Here is a 23,995-nt window from a genome sequence, read left to right on the forward strand (position 1 = left end):
TGAAAAGTAGGATTATTATTTAATTTAATCAGTTTTTCCGAATTTTTTTTTTATTTCGAAATTTTCGAATTAAATTCGAATTTATTTTATTAATTTCGGAAATTCTTTTATTTAATTATCCGAATTATTTTAATTATTTATTTATTTATTTATTCGAGTATTTTTCGAATTTATTTTATTTTATTTTAATTTTCGGATTTTTCTTTTATTCTTATCCGAAATTTATTTATTTATTTATTTATTTAATTAACCAATAATTCTTATTAATTTTCGATTTTAATCTCTATTATATAAAGGAACAGCTGCGCGTAATATAGTAACTAAACTTTTGGTGTACCCTTTTGAAATGACTAAACTACCCTCTGCACTTTCACAATTCTATTCAACCCTAAATTTAATTATTCTTTGTTCGGCATTATTCTCCCCGTTCTGTTTGGTATCCCGCTCCTCTCTCGCTCTTACTCCATAATATTCTCCGCCTCTCCGTTTCTTTATTCACCTGTCATTGATTTGCTAATGGGGTGAGTGATTGTCGTTCCAACCATTTCTCCTCACTCTATGAGCCATCTCCGCAATCACCATTGTTTGAACTGACTAGAATCATCTCTCCCTCGATATCTCTTTCAACGTTTACACAAAATAAACAATGCTCAACTTCCCGCCGGCGATAGCTTTGTTCGTGTAGATCCCATCGCCACCGTGGAGGTCGCTCTAGAAGTCTGGATCTGTTTCCTTTGACGCACACTCTTAGCAGTTCGTTTGAATTTAGTGATATGGAGTTTGGTAATTATCCAACTTCAATCTGGGTAGTTTTTTTTTTTTTTTCTGGGTTACCTGTAAATTTTGATTTTCTCCCAATTTTTTTATGGGGTTGCTTTAAAATGTAAGAAACTATTGAGTTTTCTGGGGTTTTTGTTCGGGGACCCATTTCAGAAATGAGGTGAAAATTCCAATCTTTTTAATTTGCTTTGCCTGATTTCTTGAAAGGGGTTTTTTGTCCAATTGAAGAAAAGGTGATATAGTTTAGTGAAATTTGTTGTTAAATTCATATTTTTTGCCGTTAATTGGTGTAGTTTTGAGAAATATTTTTTGGGTTTGGTTACAGTATGCCATTTTATCTTATTCTTAATTTTGTGTTACTGTTTGTTCAATTGAGAAATTTAATTGCATTGTTTATCTGGTGATGTCGATTGAGCATATATTGGCTCCTTTTGTTTTAGTGGTCATTGGTTAATTTGGTTGTGTTTACGGACTCTGAATTCGTTCATTGTTTTGATGGAAAGGGCATGGAATGGGTAGAAAAAAGCTTAACCTCCTTCACATGTCCTTTACTTTAGCGATCTGTTTTGGTATGAGGATTTAGCTTGGGGTGTTGGTTAATTGATTTTGTGTGTGATTTGACATGAATTACGCCACAGGCATCTCCATTTACAAACATTTGTTTTTCTTCATTAGTTTTCATTATATGCGTAACTATCTTATGCCAAATTACTCTTAAAAGTTCATTACAAGCCCCTCAATTAGTATTTTCAACTCAAACCGGACATGGTTCAAGAATAGTTAATGATTGAGGATCTACATATCTAATCTGAAGTCTTGCGGTTAATTCCATTTTCCTCCCCCTCAACATTTGCTTTCCTTATCATATTATAAGTTTGTCAATTATGGAGCTGATATAAAAGCTGATATCATAAGATAGCATTTATCTTTGCGTTCTTCAAGGGGTTATCATTAGGTGCAAGATGTTATTCATCTCCACCCCCGATATTATTCTGATTGGTGTCTTAGATTATTACAAAAAAAAGGTACAAACTACAAATGAAATTCTTAGATTTGATTGTAAGATATTTGAGATCAATGAAATTGTTCCGTTACTCCATGCATTAACTACTTGATTATGTGCAATTGCTCCTGTTTATCATGCAAAAGTTGAGGTTTTGGACGTCAGTGCCCCACTGTTATTAGAATCAATTGATTAGGATATATAATTAGCATTTATTTTAATTATTATGAACATACTTGCCATTTTACAATGGCATTTTATTTTTTTTATTTTGTAGGCGGGTCCTTATGAGTGGCTTAGTTATAAAGAGGTGTATGATTCAACGCTTCAAATCGGCTCAGCTATTAGGAAATGTGGAGTTAATCCCGTGAGTTCAATTTTACTCTACAATTTCACTTCATTATTGTTTCTTCCTTTTTTTAATAGTCCCATTGATAATGTAATTTAGAAGTTACAATCCGAATTTTATTAGTCACTAATCTGAACTGGAAATGTGACAACAGTTTACAATTATATGGATTTGAAGCTGAAATCACTACTACAAAAAGGGTATAGAGTACTGTTGAAATACACTTTATAGGACGCCTTAGAGGCGTTCTTCAACTTAGCGCGCTATAAAGTTTATAAAACGGTTAAACGAAGCGTATTATATACCTAGTCATAAAGTACAGTTATAAGAGATAAACGTCCTCTATTCCCTTCCTAAAATCAGAAAATGAGGAAGGAATATAGAACGGTTACCGTACATAACCGTCTCCTATACTCTATAATAAAGTGCGCCTTCCGTACATAATCATCCTCTATTCTTCCTGTTAAATATTGAGATACAGAACATCTTACGTACATAGGCGTACTATATACTTCCTGTTTAAATTATGATAGAAAGCAATTTTCTTAGACAACCGTTCTATATTCTACCTTTTTTTAGGGATATTACGATTCTAGGTCCTATATGTAAACCAGATTTAAATAGATAAAATAAAAATGATATCCACACGATCTTTCCAAAAATACTTTCATTCAATAACAACATAATAGTGTTCATTCAATAACAAAATCTTATTATTCATTGATAAAATATAAACGATCTACACTAAGGTACGGTAAAAACAAAATCCAATATAAATAAAAAAAATAAAAATTCAGGAGCTGAAGCTTCTGTAGCAGCAGCAACGTACTGGGGATTGCAGCAGCAACTAGGGATGGTGTAGCAAAAACAATGGCAGCTTCTGCAGCAAGAACAAGGACCATATTGGTGGAATTGTCTACTGGTGGTATACTTGGCAGTTCATCTGCAGGACTGAACTGAGGTTCATCTGCAGGACTGAACTGAGGTAACCATCTCCCTGAGCTAGCTTAAGTACACTAGATTATCGTCATCATAATCTTCATCTTCATCGTTATTTGATTGGTGATATTCGATAACGTATGAGATCCACCTCTCCCTTAGCTCGTCAATCGTAGTTTGAAAATACGTGGGAGCTTTGTTAAAATACTACAATACAAGTTTAAATGTAAGAGTAATAAATGAACATGATAGCAAGAAGAAATAGTATTTAACAAAGAACATGCGGCAAGCAATACAAAAACAGCAACAGGATTGCAGGGAGGTGCAGACAGAAGTCCAGACAAACAACAGCACGGGTTATCACTTAAGGATTTAAGTCTCAAATTGCCAGTATTTTTTCGTGTTAAGACTGTTGACTATACGATTAAACCTAGCTATCATGATTGCTGAAATAGTGACATGAATTAGTATCAAGCAGGCTGCTTATGGAACAAGTACAGGGATTTGATGTCTCAAACCTGTCAGATTTATCAGAAAAAACTAAGAGGTGATAGCAAAGCTAGCCCACATCACAACTTTATAATACCCATCAAACTATCAAAGAAAATGTAAATTACATCACATTGCTTTACCTTTCAATTTTCAATCAACTATCTGTTTCAGATCAATTTCCAAACATTGCTTTCATTTTCAAGACTTTTTTTAAGGAGAAGACAAGAAAATATAAGTAGGTTTTAATAAAAATCTCTTAGATCAAAGTATTACATAGTCATCATAATCCAACCTGAAGAACTAACACTAAGTAAAAGTTTAGAGAGATGTGAGTCTAAATCATACTCACTAACAATTAGATGAAATAAGACTTCAAGACGGAAAGAAAGGAGAAACAATCTTCCCTGGTTTAGATGAGACAGAAAATGACAGTGAGTGGGATAGAGTTATTGGTTTGCAGCTTGACCGAATTGCAATATGAACAAAAGATAGATGCATCATGTTTTCAAATCCATGTTTTCAAATCCATGTTTTCTTTTCTCTCTTCAAACTCTACTTAATGTTAGTTATCATCTCTGAAAGGAAGAATGAAACCCACAAAATCAATTTCCAAACAATCATACTCCCTTTACTTCATAATGACCATCCTACTATCTGTTTTGGTTTGTCTAACATTAACATGCACATCCATTTTCGCTCAGTAGTTAAGCATATATAGTTCACTGAACTCTCAACTGTTAGCCTAATTAAATATATCTTTTGCTATCATGCTTGTTTTCCTCGAACAGGAAGTAAAAAACAATGCAGTAAATGTCATTCCCCATAAAATTGCAGAATTTTTTTAAGGGGCTTAAGTTGTACAAGCAAAATTTTCCAATGGAACTATAGAAGTAGCAGAGGACTCACCATCGACATCATCCCTGCCTCGCAATTGTTGAAGAACCCTTTTGGCCTCATTCATTTTTCCTTTACTAACAAGCCAACGAGGAGACTCGGGCAAGAAGAATACAGTTAATATATAATGAATACTGGATGAAACTAAAATAACCCCAAGTATCAATCTCCAACTAGGTTTTCCTATTAGTGACATTCCAAAAACCATACAGTTCGCGGCAAACATTCCACCAGAACCAGTGAACTGAGGAAGTGTGTCCAATGAAACCCTTATTTCAGTTGGAGCTGTCTCTGGTATATAAAGAGGAACAAGAGTGACTACTACCAATTTCCTCAACCATCCAATAGAAGGTGCAAGAGTATAACATAATTATTAGGAGACCACAAAATTATTTAGGAACTAACAAAGTAACAGAGAGATGAGATAATCATCATAGGGCGACGACCAACACGATCTGAAATCGGTCCGCAACATGTTGTGATCAGAGTTGCTCCAACTAGTGCCATAGTCACAATTAAGCCTTCCAAAGTTGGTGCACTCTGCAAGTTGAATTCTTTCTTGATATATAAAACAGCCCTAAAGGAAACAAACCCACAAAAGTCTTCAGTAAACTAATTAATCAAGTTTAAACACAAATTGCAGAGAACAATTGGAAACTAAGAAGTACTCGTCACTTTTTACAAAATCAAATAACCTTGGACGAAATTATGGTTTCATAACATAGAAATCACAAAATGAAAATTAACTTAAATGACTTACCTACCTTAAATTTACAATTTCAGATATACAAGTAGCGAATAACCCATAGAAAAAATCCCAATGGAACCACAAACTTGCGTAATTTATATCAAACCTAGATGATTTCCAACAAAAAAAAAACATAATTAAATAAACAACAATCTGTCAACCAAATTTTTTTTGAGGGAACGAAAACCTAATTCTCACACTGCACCATTGTTGAAATTCAAGTGGCACAAAAATTCAAAGCGTTCGAAATTTTTAATTCTACAATCATCCAATATTCAAATTCAATTCCAAAGAGAAGGTAATTGAACAAAAAATGACCTTTACAAATCGAATATAGTAAGGAAAAACAGAAGAGACCGGTGAACATACAAAGGAGAGAGAAGGAGAGGGGATCCAAAGAACAAAGATCTAGCTCCTGCCATTCGACGCAGTGTGATTCAATTTTTACGCAAAACCCTAAAAGTCGCCGGAAAGCGCTAGACGAATTGGGGATTTTGAGTAGAGGGAGAGGGAGAGGGGGGCCAACGAACAATAATGCGGTACAGTAGTGCGGCGGTGATCTGGTGGTGCAGCGGTGATCTGGTCTAAGTTTTCCAGGAGATTGGATTCTGGGGTTTTGTTAGAAAGGATAGAGTAGAATGTTAAGGTTTTGGTTTTGCACTTTTGCTTGAGATTTTGGTTTGCGGGAGGTTTTTGATTTTACGGTTTGATTTATTTAGTCTGCTGCTGCATTAGTTTTTTTTTTTTTTTTTTTTTTTTAAATGAGAATATAGTACGCCTGTATCAAAGATTTAAAACACAGCTCTATATGTTTTTGATTTTTACTCATACTACACATGTATATATTAAATAAAATTATTTTTTATTATGGTAAAAAATATGAAACGGTTAAGTGTCGTAACCGTTCTCTATTCTTTCTCCCCATAGAACTGTTATTAGAGAAAACCGTACTCTATTATCTTATGAAACGCTTAACACACTTAACCGTACTCTATTTAGCGTTACTTATTCCAACTTTTGTAGTTGTGAATATGTGTCTGGATATGATTACATATTTTCATTTGAGCTGTTTTTCTTAATGAAGATTGTTCTGGCACAAATTTTTGATTGTAGGGGACTTAATGTGGAATATATGGGTCCAACTGCCCCAATTGGATCATTGCTATGCAGCTATATTTTCCTGATATTTGGATACTTAGATTAGTTGGTGCTTCATTTTCTTTTCCTGTTTTTTTTTGCAGGCTTCTCGATCTTTCTCCTCTACTTTCGGCTTCGTAAGTATGAAAGGATTTTTCCAAAGAAGAAGCCACTAATTTCGAAGGCAAGAATTCATTACTCTTTGTCTCATACTAACAATAAATGGTTAGATGATAATTCGTTTCTGCGTTGAATTCTATAGAACATTTTACAACAATTGCATCCTTTTGCAGGACAATGAACATGCATTTTTTTATTGTGCTTATTGGGCATCGGGAAAGGTACATGAATTGAATCCCTTTCAGTCTTGCACACTGCCAATAGTTTTCATCAATTGATTTTAGTGGTCTTTATTTAGGGCTGATCATCTAATCTTTTTCATCCGTCTCTCTATATTCTTATTGTCATACAAATAGAAAGGAGGCCAGAAACCCAAAGGACCACTCGAGGCACTCCGCCCAAAGTTGCAGGTACACCTTGATAAATATGCTTTTGATTTCTTGATGCTTCAACTTCCAGTTTTCTATCTGAAGAAAACAAAAAGAAGTATTTATTACTGGAGTTTCTAATATTTATAAACCAAGGGATATATATGATGTTTTAGTAGGCTGAGGCAGTTTTTGCATAGAAGATTTTTGTAGGAATTCAAAAGGTAATCCGAAGCCAACACCCCCTCACAGGAGTTCTGCAGAAATAGGGCATTAGGGTCGGATTCTTTTTTCATTGTTGAACTATTTATCTGGGCTTTAATCTTTCAAAATATATATATATTTTTTTTTGAAAGTTCAGAATATTTATTTGCTTTCTCTTGAATGGTGTTATATATCTGTAAAATGGTTGTATTTATATGTTCAATACTACTAAAAATCCACATAGATTATGTATGACTTTGATAATACAATTTAGATTTATTTTTGTGATGTAAGGGCACGCTTATTACATTTTTGCATTATTTAGATGTTGTTTTAATAAAGATTATGTCAAATTTTTCTTTAGATAAATGTTGTGAACAAATTTCCTTGCTTATTACTCCCTCCGTCCCAATTTCATTTTCACGTTACCTTTTATGTTATGGAGCCAATAAAGTTTATTACATCTTTTTCCAACTATCAAAAGTTAGGGTCTCATTTTCTCCAATATCTCTCATTCTTATAAAATATAGACTAGCAAATAATAACTTATTGTAGAAAACTCCGTGAAAATCATATTGCGACAATTAAATTAGGATGGAGCGAGTATGTGCGGTCATTTGATGTAATAACGCACTTTTTTAATGCTCCCGCACGCATAGCGTGCATATAAGACTAGTTTAAATAATTTCAACTAAGTTAGGAGTTATTTCTTAATTAATTTCGAAAATTAATATTATTTTCAAGTGAGAAATGGGTAGACTAAGAAGGGTATATTAGTTTAAGTATGCATTTTATGTGATTATGTGGATTATTAATTGCGATGTATATGTTCTAACCATGTTTTATCTTGCTTTATGTGATTAATTGCATCATATTTCATGTTGAGCGTATATTTGTGCATTGAAAATTGTATGGCTCCACGAACTATTTATTGTATCCTTTTGGGGTTGGAATTTCTATGGAAACGCGTTAGTAAGACTTTTTAGTTGTGAATTTTCAGGAATTAAGGATGCTACCTTCTAAGTTCACCAGTCTAGGATACTTAAAGAAGATGGATAATGAGATTCCTCGCATGTATGTTCAGAAGATCGTGTTTGCTTGTGACTATTTGTCTTCGACCAAGGATATGCCCCACCTTAGGCACAAAGATATGATGGCTAGTATGGCTATACATTGTTTGCCCGATAAGAACCCTTACATAGACCTCAAGAACAAGTTCAGTGACATGCATTTTGGTGATGGCCCCTAATTGGTACAAATATGGGACTAGTGATGGTAGGTGGAAGTATGATTCTGAGGTTCTTGCTACTATCTTAGAGGTTGCGGAAAATAGATATGAGGATGGGAAGTATTCTGCGGGTCTAGGTTTGGGCTATGGAGGAATATAAAGTGATGGTGAGGATGGCATGATCCATGATGAGCAAGCTAGTGAGGTTGAGGAGGATAGTGATGATGATGTGGTAGAGATTGAAAATCCTAATGCTATAGTTCCTGAATCAACCATTGAGATATCCAGTGGATCTGAAGATGAGCTTGAAGAGAACAATGTGGTTGATAGCGAGCCACAGCAAAATGATGAGGCTATGGATGAAGACTCGGATCCGGAAGATGACTTGGATGATCCTAATGATCAAGACTTTACTACCTGAGAGGTGAAGCTGATTTATGGTGGCAACGATGTGAGAATACCCTTAGAGCCACACCTAACTTTGGGTGGGAAGCATTCAAAACTGCACTAAGGAACAAGTTTTACCCACCTTATCTGAAGAAGCAAAAGGCGCAGGAGTTCATTGAACTCAAAATGGGGGGTCTGTCTGTGACGGAATACTATTCTAAGTTTATAGATTTGTCTAGGTTTGCACCTGAAGTGGTGGCAACGGAAGAGCTCAGGGCTCAAATATTTGAGAATGGTTTAACCATGGACTTACAGCTGTTGTTGTCGGGAGAGACCTTTACCTCATTAGACACCCTGTACGGAAAAGCTGCTCACCTGTATGGGTTACAAAAAAAGAAGAATGGTAGTGCTGAAAAGAGAAAGGATGGCAGAAGCTCGAATCAAGGGAATAGCCATCAGAATTAGGGGAATTTTAAGAAGCACAAAGGAAATGGGAATTTCCAGTTTAGGGCTAACAATGGTGGTAATCGCAACAACTAAGGTGGTGGAAATCAGTCTGGAAGGAATGGAGTACGGACCTACGACTGTAGGCGCTGTAACATGAATCACCCTGGAAAGGATTGTGATGGAAACTTAGTGACTTGTAGATTCTGCCAAAAGTTAGGCCATAGGGAGTATGAATGCTATTCTAAGAATGGGAAGCCTAACCAAGGTAACCACCAAGGCAATAATCGGAACAGTCAGAACCAAAATGGGGGAAATGGAGGTGGAAACCAAAGGAATCACCAAGGTGGTACCAATGGCAACAACAATGGCAATCACCAGGACCATGGAAAGCCTGGAGGAAACCTACAGCAGAATGGGAACCGAAACAACAATGGGAACACCAATGGAGGTGGCTATAACAAAGGAGTTGCCCAAGGAAAGTTGAATGTGATATCTAGGCAAGAAGCGGAAACTTCCTCTGACGTCATAGAGGGTACTTTTTCTATTAATTCCGTTTTAGTTAAAGTTCTATTTGATTCTGGTGCGACTTATTCTTTTATATCAGTAGATGGTTTGGGGAAACTAGGGTTGAAAGAGCCTGAAACAATTGAAGTACCTATAGTCATACCTACTTGTAGTATAGTGAAGTGTACCAAAATTCATAGCTATGTGCCTTTGACCATAGCCAAGACCGTGTTCTTGTCCAACCTAATCGAGTTTGAGTTAGGAGAGCTAGATGTAATTCTAGGAATGGATTGGTTAGCCATGTTCAAAGCCAAAATAGATTGTGAGAAGCAGAAGGTTCACTTAAGGTCTAGCCTAGGCAAAGTAGTGTCATATCGTCATTTTGGTAAGCCTAAGAACATAGGAATCATCACGGCAATGGAACTCGTGAAGCTAGTCATTAAAGGGAACCCAACCTTCTTATGTAATGTGAGGAACCTAGAGCATGTGATCAAGGATCAGCCTGAAGATATTGCAGTAGTGAATGAATTTCTTGATGTATTTCCAGAAGAGATCCCGGGGATGCCTCCCGATCGACCTATTGACTTTACCATAGATTTAGTGCCTGCAACCGCCTCTATTTCAAAAGCACCTTATCGAATGGCTCCAGCAGAAATGAATGAGTTAAAAGGCCAACAAGAGGATCTATTGGAGAAAGGTTACATTAGGCCAAGTGTGTCGCTTGGGGAGCACCAGTTTTGTTTGTGAAGAAAAAGGATGGAAGTATGAGGCTCTGTATAGACTACAGGGAGCTCAATAAGGTCACGATCAAGAACAAGTATCCTTTACCTAGGATAGAAGACCTATTTGACCAACTGAAAGGAGCTGGAATCTTTTCAAAGATCGATTTGCGTTCGGGTTATCATCAATTGAGAATCGCTGATCACGACATACCAAAGACCGCATTCAGGACTAGATACGGACATTATGAGTTCACTGTTATGCCTTTTGGGTTAACCAATGCCCCTGCAATATTTATGGACTTAATGAACCGTGTATTCCATGCCTATTTGGACAAGTTTGTAGTGGTTTTCATAGATGACATCCTAGTGTATTCAAAGATTGAAGACGATCACGCGGAACACTTGAGATCTGTGTTGAGTACCTTGAGAGATAACCAGTTGTATGCCAAGTTCTCAAAGTGTGAGTTTTGGTTGGAAAGAGTTGCATTTTTGGGACATTTTGTATCTAAAGAAGGAGTGGCAGTTGACCCTGCTAAGATCAAAGCTGTTAGTGAATGGCCTACACCCAAGAGTGTGACTGACATTCGTAGTTGTCTGGGATTAGCTGGCTACTATAGACGATTTGTGCAAGACTTCTCTAGGATAGCCAAGCCCATGACTACCTTGATGAAGAAGGAAGCAAAGTTTGAATGGAGTGACCAGTGTGAGGAAGCATTCCAAGCCTTAAAGACGCGATTGACAACCGCGCAAGTGTTAACCTTACCAGATGAGAGTGGTGCATATGATGTGTATAGTGATGCCTCTAAGAATGGTTTAGGGTGTGTATTGATGCAGAACGGGAAGGTTATTGCGTATGCGTCAAGGTAGTTGAAGCCATATGAATCCAATTACCCTACCCATGATTTAGAGCTAGCTGCTATAGTGTTTGCATTGAAGATATGGAGACACTATCTGTATGGTGTGAAGTGTAGGATATTTACGGATCACAAGAGTTTAAAGTACATCTTCACACAGAAGGACCTGAATATGCACCAACGAAGGTGGTTGGAGTTGATTAAGGACTATGATTTGGATATCCAGTACCATGAAGGAAAAGCCAATGTAGTTGCTTTGAGTAGGAAATGAAGTCATAGTGTTAATGCGTTAGTAGTTGCTAACGAGCTGTGTAAGGACATGCAACGTTTGAACCAGGAAATAGTGAGTGGTGAAAGCCTTGAGGGAACGATGAATGCCTTAACCATCCTGCCGTGAATAATTGATGAGATTAGGGAGAATCAAGCTGGTGATGTAAAGTTGGAGCGAATCAAGGAAAAGATTTTGCAAGGTAAGGAGTTAGAATTCCGAATCCATGATGATGGAAGTTTGAGATACAAAGGCAGGTGGTGCGTGCCTCAAAGGTGTGGAGAATTGAAAGAGAGATTGATGAAAGAAGGGCATAATACGCCATATTCTGTGCACCCAGGTGGTGACAATTTGTATAAGGACTTGAAAAAGGTCTATTGGTGGCCAAGGATGAAGAACGAAGTGGCTGAATTTGTGGCTAGATGTCTGACTTGTCAGAAGGTTAAAATAGAGCACAGGAGACCTCAAGGGAAGGTCCAACCTTTAAAGATTTCAGGGAATGATACAATTTGGGTTGTGGTAGATAGGTTGACTAAGTCAGCAGTGTTTATACCAATGAAGGAAACTTGGAAAATAGAACAACTTGCTAAAGCTTACATTAAGAATGTTGTGAGGTTACATGGAGTTCCTAAGGATATCGTGTCGGATAGGGATTCAAGGTTTCTTTCAAATTTCTGGAAAAGTGTGCAGAAGAGCTTTGGTACGACATTGAAAATGAGTACAGCCTTCCACCCAGCCACGGATGGACAAACTTAAAGGACTATCCAAACCCTGGAGGACATGCTTCGGGCATGCGTTATTGATTTCCAAGGAAGTTGGGAAGATAGCCTAGATTTGATTGAGTTTTCCTATAACAATAGCTATCATGCTAGCATTGGAATGACACCATTTGAGGCTTTGTATGGACGAAAGTGTAACACCCTAATAATTCCTTGCTTTTATAAAACCATTTTCCAACTTAAAATAAAGGAATTACTAAAGCATTACCGCCAGCGTAATAACGGTTAAGGCTATTACCAGAATTACGCAGCGGAATTGAATGTCAACTAACTTTTAAAAACCATAATTAATGAAATATTGAGGCCTCCTACAATTTGGAACCATAATGGCCCAAAACCCAAAGTATAAATAATTCAAACATTTCAAACATGATTAAAATATTAAATAAAATAGTTTCAAAGAACGAAAGCATGCAACTCTCTCAATCATCCCAAGCCACATGATTTCGATCGTACTTGATCTACCAACCTGCTATATTAATCTACTCCCCAACAATGCAAGTGCAAATGATGGATCATCATAGGGTCATTAAGGCAAAGGCCATGACCAGAAACACACAAAGCACGTAGTCAGCAAAAGCTGAGTACTTACAAGCATAGAGTAAATGAAACTAAAACATGCATCACTCACTAAGTACTAATCAACATGCAAAAGCCATATAATACTTAACAAGCAATCATGAGACACAAGACTCGACTCTTGACTCACAATTTAATTAGAATAAGCTTCGAACGGGCCAAAAGAATAATCCACAAAGGGAAAAAAGGTGATGGGAGCCAACCATACACCAAATATAATAATAATAAAATCGGGCCATACCGAGTGTCGGACCATACCGACGGAATTCCTGCGCATAATATAAATGAAACAACGTCTTGTATCATTAGTAGGAGTACGAGCTTTCCGGCAAGACTCCCCCCATTGTTCATACTCAAGGTATATACGTTCCAAGAGTTTTGAATCTTGTTCCGGTTGCACTTTACGTTTATTAATATTTTAATAAAGGCGAACTCAAGAATCGACAACATGCATACATACAATTAATAAACAACAACCAAAACAATCTTATTTTAATGCTTTAAGACTTGTGATCAACCAAGCAAGACACTTGTGATATTACTACCATGTTCCTCCTCACCAAAGTGAGACTCCACATCATGCATATTAACATGAGGGTTGTGCCCTTGCACGAAAAATCCTAATTCCTTTCATACATAACATTCCCAACTGAACCCTACATGTGCGGTGGCTTACGTGAGCTAACCCTTCACATGTGGTAAAATAAATAGTACAACGAGGTACAAATAAATGGCTCAAAGTATGCTAGACATCCCGTACAATAGCATACAAATAATTAATCCATCCCTTGCATGTGAATTGAACCATACATGCATAAATATTTACATGATTGACAATGAAATCCATACTCATAATAATTTCAACATGCTTGTTCAACAATTAATTCAATAAATCCAACATCACAAATAACATGCTCGTTCACCAAAATAAACATGATTCCACATAATGTAATTCACATCATCAACAATCATGTAATGTCATTGACAAAAAGGTGTGGTCGCCCTAGACTTGTACGTACCTTGAATACCTAAGCGTAGGGGCCACTTTGCAATAACGAGCACTCAACTAGAAATCACCTCCTATCATCAAAACAATGAAACTTAAATTATTTCCATGTTCATTAAATTTCCAACAACTTTATAAAAATTAAAACTTCCTTTAGACTTTAGAATTCAATCGTTTTTCAATAATAAAGTCGTCTCAATTTGCAAAATCAATCCCTAATACGAAAACATGCTTTTTCCGCCTTTAAAATCAATAAAAATCGAAACTTTAAACCTTTATTCAAATCTGAAAATATAATTGATTATCATAATTAAAATCATCACCTAATTATGCTAATCAATTGACTCATTAGGTCTAGGTTAAAACCCTAACTTGAAAATCCCAATAACACTAGTTTAACATCATAAAAATCAATGCTTTATTAAATAAACAAATCTGAAAATTCATCCTTTAATAATTAAAACAACCCTAATGAATCACAACACAGAAATCCTCAAACCACGGTATTCATAACCGGTTCCCAGCATTTTAATTACTCAAAACATTATTAACATAATAATTTAAAATACGGAATTTAAATAGAATAGGTAAGGAAGAAGAGAATTATACCAATCCGGCCCATAGCACGGAACAACCACGGATTAATGTGATTGGGCGAAAAAGAAATCGAATACGAACACACACACACACACACACACACAAACGTGTGTGTGCGCAGCAAGGGCGACGAGCGCGAGCGAGGAGAGGGGGGGCGCGCGCGCTGGGCGCGAAGGAGAGCGAGAGGGCGAGCGGGCAGCGCTGTGCGCGAGGGCACGAGCGAGAGAGGAGAGGGCGAGCGGTGCAGCGCTGTGCGAGAGGGCACGAGCGAGAGAGAGGCAGCAGGTGCAGCGTTGTGCCCGAGGGCACGGGCGAGAGAGGGGCAGCAGGTGTGCACGAGTGCACGAGCGAGAGAGGAAAGGCGAGGGCGAGTGCTGTGGGCGTGTGGGTGCCGAGCAAAAGAGAGAGGAGAGATGTAGTGAGGGGCAAGCAAAGCAAAGAGGGGCTTTAGGAAATTTTAGGGGTTCATTTAATGAAATTTTAGGGGTCTATTTATAGGCTCCCTAATCCATTGATGGGCTAGGCTTAGGATATTTGAGTTGGGATTAGGAATTAAATGAATTGGGCTAGCTTAGGATTTAAATTAAACTGTTTGGATTGGGCTTGATTATTAAACGAACTGGACTTTTTATTCAAAACCCGAAGCTTTAAAAATCATTTGCAACTCATTTAATTTCCCGACTCAAGAATTAAATTTGTTTCGTAATTAATTAAAATAATAAATATTCTAATTAAATTAAAATACATTAAATAAAATGCATTTAAATATTATTTAAATGATACTAAATCGTAAAATGATTTATAAATAAAATATATTTATAAATATTATAAAAATACGAGGTATTACAGAAAGTGTAGAAGTCCACTTTGCTGGAACGACATTAGTGAAACCGTAGTGTTGGGACCTCAAATGATAGAGGACACCATGAACCAAATCCGAACCATCCAATCGAAGATTCAAGCGGCGCAAGATCGCCAAAAGAGTTATGCAGACTTGAAACGTAGGGATGAAGAGTTCAATATAGGTGAAAAAGTGTTACTCAAAGTGTCACCAATTAAAGGTGTCATGAGATTTGGAAAGAAAGGGAAGTTAAGCCCTAAGTACATAGGCCCATATGAAATCATAGAAAGAATCGGAAAGGTAGCTTATAGACTAGCCTTGCCTATGGACTTGCATAGAGTGCATAATGTGTTCCACATATCTCAGTTAAGGAAATATATCTCGGACAAATCGCATGTGTTGCAACCGGAGACCATAGAATTAGACCAAAGTCTAACCTTTGAGGAAAGACCTGTCAAAATCCTTGATAGCAAAGTGCGTAGTACACGTACTAAGGATGTGAAAATTGTCAAAGTGTTGTGGTCTAATCAAGAATCTAAGGAACCTACTTGGGAAGCGGAGGACGAAATGAGAAAGAAATATCCCGAGCTTTTTCCCGAGGTTAGTTGAGTTATGGGGTCGTAACTCGTGTCTTTTATGGGGGGTAGAGTGCGGTAGAATTTCGCGCTTTTTACCTTGTTTTCCCCTATTTTATGCTCAATTTAGTGCGTTCTGTTGAATTTGCACTTATTATTGTCCTGTTTATCATGTAAAGAGTACAACAACTTAAAATTTTTGCAAATGAACGCATCGAAAGTCTCATAAAGTCTCAAGTTTTGAGTTGAATTTTGATTTCCGAACCCAAGTTTCGGGACGAAACTTCTTTTAAGGAGGGTAGACTGTAATACCTCGTATTTTTATAATATTTATAAGTATATTTTTTTATATTTATAAAGCATTTTACGATTAATTAGCATTTAAATAATATTTAAATGTATTTTATTTAAATGTATTTTAATTAATTAGAATATTTATTATTTTTAATAATTACGAAACGAATTTAATTCTTGAGTCGGGAAATTAAATGGGTTGCAAATGATTTTTAAAGGCTTCGAGATTTAAATAAAAAGTCCAATTCGTTTTATTAAACATTTATGAGCGTTTTTCATAAAAATTTAAAAATTTTAATTTAAAATTAGTGACAAATTAATAAATCATATTAATTTCATAATTTTAGGGCGAAAAATCAAAAATTTATCAATCAATTAATTTCCGATTAACATGGATTCAAATCTAGGTCAAAAAAATTTAAAATTTATCACAAATTAACAATTTTTATGGTGGTTTTAATCATGGATACCTAATTAAATCGTCAATTAATTATCAAAATCAAATCAAATTCTAAATTATTCGAATTTCACCAAATTAATTACAATTACAAATTAGGTTGTATAATTAACAAGCTTAGGCATTCAAATTTGTTAAACATATACAGTAGGTCAATCAAAAATTCAAGATTTAACAACAAGAATCGCAAATATTCAATTTAACATCTTAAAATTACAAACTTTTGCGTTCGAAAAACTAAAACTTTCGAAAAGTCATAGTTAGGCTTCGAATTTGGGAATTCTGGGTTCGGCCGAAAAATACTAGTTTTGTCAAAATTTTAAAATGCCTTTTACATACAGAATTGACACAAAAATCACTCCATTTGGTTGAGTAACGAAGAAACTGCCGAAAAACTACGTACATATAATTAAATAAACGCAATTTGCAATTAATTAACAATTTTGAAAATTAATCGCCCCTCTTAATTCTTTGCAAATTTGTAAAATTTAACCATGTTAAGCAATTAATAGATCATGCAATTAATAAGAGGCTCGTGATACCACTGTTAGGTTATGATACATATGAACAACATAAATCATGCGGAAAAACCTTAATGTCAGGAATCATATTAATTGCACATAATCATATAATTAGTCTAGGATGCATACACTTTGTAGCGTGTCATCCCTAGCTGCGCCCGAACCGAACAAGAACAAGTCTTTAGGATTCCAAGTGTCGTCCCTCCGTACAAAGTCCACAGCACGTCCGGATCCGCCTTAAGATTGACCAACTAGAATAGCCCTTAAGGTACTTAGAATTTTCGGCTAATAGGGCAACAATATGACTGAAATTTTGCCCTCAAAATGTCACACTGAATACTTGAAAAACTCGTCTATAAATTGTGAACCTAGGCACATATTTATAGGGGTATGGAAAGGGAATTGGAATCCTATTAGGATACTAATTAGCTTAATTAGAATTTTATTAAAACTCTTTTAAACTAATTCTATCTATTAGGATTAGGAATTAATCATTGAACGAATCCCATTAGATTTAGGATTTGTATCGAACACAAACGCACACGAGTACGAGCATGCCGCACAGCCCACGCAAGCCTTGCGGCCCACGCGAGCAGCGCAGCTCGCAACCCACCTGTGCGCGCGCCTTGGCCTGCTGGGCCTGGCGTGGCCTTGGCAGCGTTGTGTTGGGCGCTTGGCTTGCTGGACGCGGGCCTGGGTTCGTGTTGGGCCTTCATCTAGCAAGTCTCGTTCGATGCTAATTTGTACTATGCGCTTCCGATTAATTTTCCCGATTCCGGAATTCATTTCCGATATGAACAATACTTAACATTTCCGATTCCGGAATTAATTTCCGTTTCGAACAAATATTTAATATTTCCGTTTCCGGAATTATTTTCTGATTCCAATAAAATTTCCGATTCCGACAATATTTCTGTTTCCGGCAATATTTCAGATTCCGGCAATATTTCCATTTCCGATAATATTTTCCGATACGTACCATGTTTCCGTTTCCGGCAACATCTACGACTTGGATAATATTTATATTTCCGATACGATCCATATTTCCGTTTCCGGCAATATCATCGTTTCCGGAGTATTCATTTGTTTGCCTTTGACGATCTTAGCTCTCACTGAAACCAAGATCCGTTGATTCCGAATATCCATAGATGGAGTATTTAATGCCATTAAATACTTGATCCGTTTACGTACTATTTTTGTGAGCCTACGGGTTCAGTCAAGAGTAAGCTGTGGATTAATATCATTATTCCACTTGAACTAAAGCGACCTCTAGCTAGGCATTCAGCTCACTTGATCTCACTGAATTATTAACTTGTTAATTAATACTGAACCGCATTTATTAGACTTAACATTAAATGCATAATTGGACCAAGGGCATTATTTCCTTCAAAAGCCATCACAAGGCTCTCTATCTAACTGTTGAATAAAAAGACAAAATCATCCCCATGACTCTAGTGGACAATGGGTCAGCCGTCAATGTGTGTCCTCTTTGCACTGTTGAGAATTTGGGTTTTACCCCTGGCGACTTTTCTAGTTCCTCCCAAGGTGTTCGCGCCTATGACAACACTCGTCGGGAAGCAATGCGGACTCTCACTCTTCTAATTCGAACAGGCCCAATCGAGCGCAAAGTGAGCTTTCAAGTGCTCAACATCAAAGCAAGTTTCAATCTCCTTTTGGGGAGACCTTGGATCCATGACCTCAAAGTTGTGCCATCCTCACTCCATCAGAAAGTCCGAATGGAGGTCCAAGTAAATGTCATTACTCTAAATGCATCCCATCCAAGGACCAAGATAGCCGACAAGGCTCTGATATTAATAGAACATGATGACAATGATGAAGACCTTTGGGGCATGATGATCCCAAAATGAATCCCATGGCAAGGCGCATGATGATCAAGCGTGGGCGCTTCTTGGGCACTACTTTGCCACCGCCTACCGAGTCTGCTTTTAAGTCTCATGGACAGACTGACTGTTGTGGTCTAGGATACAAGCCGACTAAGTTCGATAACAAGCAGCAAAAGGCTAAGCTAAGAGCCCGTCGAGCTGGCAATGATCAATTCAACATACTTCCCCATCAACGTATAGTCAATGGTCAATTTACAAAAGAAGGAGAGGATGACTTGTACTTTGACTTTCTGGAGCCTTTCTCCGACACTTCAAGAGGGATTCTGTACCCTGGATTCGAGATCTTTCAAGAGTGTCACTTCCTCGAGGATGCTCCTCCCATACAAGACAAGGCCACCCTTGAATGCCTTGATTCATCAGCTTTTGGTCTCTTGTTTGGCCAAGAAGTAACACCAATCATTTCCGAAGATACTATGGTTCAAATGATCACTCAAATAGAAGATTTCGACCCATCCAAGCTGATTACTCCTAGTGCGAAGATGGTCAATGGCTGGAGAAAGTCCCTCAAGATATCTGCTCCAAATGGCAAAATATTCAAGATTACTGTGGGCGAAGGATCTATGATGAGCGAGTCCGAGTCAGAGGATGAGTCTGGATCTGAGTCTAGTGATGAGTCTAAGAGTCTAGGGCTAGAGTCTTGCATCAATCAAGAGCCTCTAAAGGCCGAACTTCAAGTCAAAAATGTCGATGTAATGATTGCCAATTTCAATAACACTTCAATTTCCTCTTACTCTTCGAGTCCAAACTCAAAACACACTTCTAATCCAAACAACTTTGCTTCACAAGAAACTGACCTCGAAATACTAAAAGCTATTGAAAATCATGAAAACAGGACGCCTATGATTGAGGAAACAGAAAAAGTTAACCTTTCTAACAACAGTGATTCAAAACTAGTTCAGATTGGTCTAACTCTATCTCAAGCAGAGCGGGATGATCTTATCAAGCTACTTTCATAGTACATAGACGTCTTCGCATGGTCCTATCATGATATGCCAGGGGTTGATCCAAGCATTGGTCAACATACAATTCCCCTCATTCCAAGTTCAAAACCCCTCAAGCAGAAACTCCGTCGCATGAAATCGGATGTTTCCCTCAAAATTCAAGAAGAAGTCTCTAAGCAGCTAGAGGCCGGGTTTATTCGAGAAGCCAAATATCCATAATGGATTGCAAATGTTGTCCCAGTCCCAAAGAAAGACGGCAAAGTACGAATGTGTGTGGACAACAGAGATCTTAACAGGGCCAGCCCTAAAGACGGTTTTCCATTACCTCACATCGACATCTTGGTCGACAACATCGCAAATCATGGACGGGTATGCAGGCTACAATCAGATTCCCATGGCAGAGGAGGACATGGAGAAAACAACCTTCATCACTCAGTGGGGTACATATTGCTATACAGTTATGCCGTTCAGACTGAAGAACGCAGGGGCTACGTATCAAAGAACAGCCACAACCATCATGAGCGATATGATTCACAGGGAAATTGAGGTATATGTTGATGACATAGTTGTCAAGTCCAAAGAGCGACATAAGCATACCTCGGTACTCCGAAAATTCTTCGACAGGCTCAGGCAGTACAATATGAGGCTCAATCCTCAAAAATGCGCATTCGGGGTAACCTCAGGCAAGTTACTCGGATATGTTATCAGCTCTCGGGGCATCGAGGCTGATCCTTCGAAAATCAAAGCAATTCTAGAGATGAAGCCACCAATGAATGAAAAGGAAATTCGGGGGTTTCTCGGCAAACTGCAATACATCAGTAGGTTCATTTCGAAGCTCACTATGATCTGTGAACCGGTATTTCGAAATCTCCGCAAAAGTGAGCCCAAAGTCTGGGATGAGGATTGTCAACATGCGTTCGAAATTATCAAAAGTTACCTCTCCAATCCGCCAGTTCTAAAGCTAGCCATGCCAGGGATTCTCCTAAGGCTCTACCTTACAACAACAGATTCAGCAGTAGGGGCCATGCTCGCCCAGGAGATTGAAGGCAAGGAGAATGCCTTATACTATATAAGCAAAAAGTTAATCGGGTACGAGACCAGATACACTCAGCTCGAGAAACTCAGCATCGCCTTGGTTTGGGCCACAATGAAACTACATGCTCTCCCATACAGTGCACGTAATCAGCAAAGCAGATCCTCTCAAGTACTTATTTAAAAAATCAGCTCTCAACGGACGGTTGTCCAGATGGTTGGTCATGCTAGCAGAATTCAATCTCAAATACATGCCTCAAAAGTATATCAAGGGTTCAGCAGTCGCAGACTTCCTAGCCGACTGTCCCATCGAGGCAGAAGGGGAGGATAACGACTTACCCGACGAGAAAATCTTAATGACAAGTGATGAAAGTTGGTCGATGCACTTTGACGGTGCTTAAAATCAGAACGGATGTGGTGTTGGAGTAATTCTAGTTTCCCTAGACGGCACCCACATTCCCATATCAGCAAAACTGCAATTCAACGTCACAAACAATGCGGCAGAATATGAAGTATGCATTATGGGCCTGGATGCCGCCTTAGCATTGGGTGTCCAGAAACTTCGAGTCTACGGGGATTCCTCCCTAATCATCAAACAAATTTCCGGCAAATGGAAAGTAAGGAGCGAGAAATTGGCCCCATACCAGTCCTATCTTGAGAAGCTATCTGAGCAGGTAGAAGAGCTTCATTTGACATACCTCCCGAGAGAGGAGAATCAATTTGCCGATGCACTACCGAAGCTGGCCTCAATGATCAACATTCCAAATGGCAAGGCTGAAATGCCACTTACAATTGAAACACGTCAAGAAGCAGCATACGTCCATGCTATTGACGACATCGAGCCAGACAGAGACGAGCCCTGGTTCACAGACATTCAAAGGTACCTACAATATTCTGAATATCCTCCACACTTTTCAAGCAAGAACCAGAGGGATTTACGACTGCAATCAGCCAATTTCGTCATAGAAGGCGGCGTTCTATACAAAAGGACCCCTAACGGCCTCAATCTTCTATGTGTTGACAAGCACGAAGCTTAAAGAGTCATGGACACCGTACATTCCGGAGTCTGTGGAACCCACATGAATGGGAAGATGTTGCCCTCAAGATCATCAGGGCCCGAAACTATTGGACTACCCTAGAACGGGATTGCTACTTCTTTGTCAAGAAATGTCCTACCTACCAAAAGTGCGCGAATCTAAAGGACATTCCCCCATCATTGCTATATTCTCAGTCATCACCATGGCCATTCTCAGCTTGGGGTATCGACGTCATCGGCAAAGTCACTCCAACAGGCACCGGGGGTCATGAGTTCATACTGGTTGCCATCGACTATTTCACCAAATGGGTCGAAGCCAGGTCATTCAAAGTGTTGGGTTCCAAGCAAGTGGCCCAGTTCATACAAGGATACATCATGTGCAGATACGGAGTTCCTCACGAGTTCATTAGCGACCAGGGAACCCATTTTCAAGGAGAGTGTGAAGACCTATTCACCGAGTACAGAATCCAACATCCTCGTTCTTCGCCTTATCGCCCACGAACTAATGGGGCAGTCGAAGCAGCCAACAAGAATGTCAAAACCATCATCATGAAAATGACAACCAATTACAAAGACCGGCCCCAGAAGCTGCACTTCGCATTGTGGGGGTATCGAACTTCAATTCGCACTTCAACTGGTGCAAACTCATTCTCATTAGTCTATCTAATGGAGGCAGTACAACCTATCGAGCTGGAGAAACCTTCTCTAAGAATAGTCCTCGAAAGAAAAATCCCAGAAGCTGCATGGGTACAAGCAAGGTATGATGAGCTAATCATGCTTGATGAGCATCGGCCTCTGGCCGCTCACCACGTACAAGTCTATCAGCGCCGAGTGGCCAGACATTTCAACAAGAGGGTCAGAACCCGAAACATCAAGGATGGCGAGCTTGTCCTGAAAGCCCTTCGCAAAAGCGTCATGGACCCAAGGGGGAAATTCAAACCCAACTGGGCAGGACCATACATTGTGAAGAAAATCCTCTCCGGGGGAGCAGTCGAATTAACAGGTGTCGACGGAACAGAATTCCGATCTCTGACGAACCTCGATCAACTCAAAAAGTTCTATGTCTAAGTTCAATGTTCAAATTAAAAAATCCAATTCAAAAGTCCTTCAAAAGTCCGGCCTGATTCCTTAACGGGACATGTAGGCAACCTCATTCCGAGGCCCGGCCACTTTAATAAAAAAAAAATCAAAATTTCCTCAATTAAGGGCATCCTAAAAAATCAAATTCAAAACTCAATGGTTGTTGTCTTTATTCCAAATGTGCCAATTCAAAGCAAAGCATGTTCAAGCGGAATTTAACACAATAACTATTTATTTGGCTCTAAGGCCTTCAAAGCTAATTTAAAAACAAGGTTGGAATCACGTGAAGCAAAGTTCAAAGCCTTTTTACTTCCACTAAACACACTTCCTAAACACATTTTCTAAACACATTCTTAAACACAATTCCTTCTAATACAACTTAAACACAATTAGCCTACAAAGATCTAGGGTCGGACGACTATGCTCTTGAGTCTTGGCACCTTGAGTATTATCCCCTGGCTCTTCCCGTAATCAATCATCAATCTTCCCTTTGCCCAAGCGGCGAGAGAAGGAACTTTCTAGTCTTCCAAGACGGGAGGATGACGAACCTCCTTTAGACTCAGATCGGTCAAGCACCGGATGGGCCACACTCCCGTCACCTTCTTCATAGTCAGTTGATGCAGGGCGTCTAGCTCTAGAACCTCAGACTCTAGCTGGTCCAGAGAAAGAAATGCCCCTCTAGCTTGGGCCATTCATCCATACAAAATAACCCGCAGGCAGAGTAACTGGCTCAGGTGGGTATTGAACACTCAAGAGTGGTTTGACGACCCAAACTTCATGTCGATTTGCATTCGCTGCAACAGGTTCAGATTCTCTTCAACACAGTCCCTGATTTGCTGTTTCAAGCCATACTGTCTCATCACTCTAGCAGGCGAGTAGAAGACCAACGTTGTGAGGCTTGGCACCCTC

General features: G+C 38.3%; 1 protein-coding gene and 1 long non-coding RNA gene across 3 annotated transcripts; one reads left to right on the forward strand and one right to left on the reverse strand.

Annotated features, from left to right (window-relative positions):
• Window positions 1-400: 400 nt before the first annotated feature.
• On the forward strand, window positions 401-6,527 carry LOC130460875 (uncharacterized). Its single transcript, XR_008921060.1, has 3 exons — window positions 401-783; window positions 2,061-2,150; window positions 6,447-6,527. It is a non-coding gene; the product is annotated as an uncharacterized lncRNA (long non-coding RNA).
• On the reverse strand, window positions 2,737-5,942 carry LOC110784420 (uncharacterized). 2 transcript variants are annotated; one of them, XR_002532308.2, is made up of 3 exons: window positions 5,575-5,934; window positions 4,470-5,034; window positions 2,737-3,278 (listed from the first exon to the last, which is right to left on the reverse strand). XR_002532308.2 is itself a non-coding variant. In XM_021988880.2 (3 exons), exons 1-3 carry the CDS (start codon window positions 5,625-5,627, stop codon window positions 3,135-3,137), a joined length of 369 nt encoding a protein of 122 aa, XP_021844572.2. In that variant the 5' UTR covers window positions 5,628-5,942; the 3' UTR covers window positions 2,737-3,134. The 2 variants fall into 2 exon arrangements, 1 of the variants encoding a protein (XP_021844572.2); XM_021988880.2 differs by having other exon boundaries at window positions 4,863-5,034; window positions 5,575-5,942.
• Window positions 6,528-23,995: the final 17,468 nt, after the last annotated feature.

Source organism: Spinacia oleracea, chromosome 5 (assembly GCF_020520425.1).
Source record: "Spinacia oleracea cultivar Varoflay chromosome 5, BTI_SOV_V1, whole genome shotgun sequence".
NCBI classification, from domain to species: domain Eukaryota; kingdom Viridiplantae; phylum Streptophyta; class Magnoliopsida; order Caryophyllales; family Amaranthaceae; genus Spinacia; species Spinacia oleracea.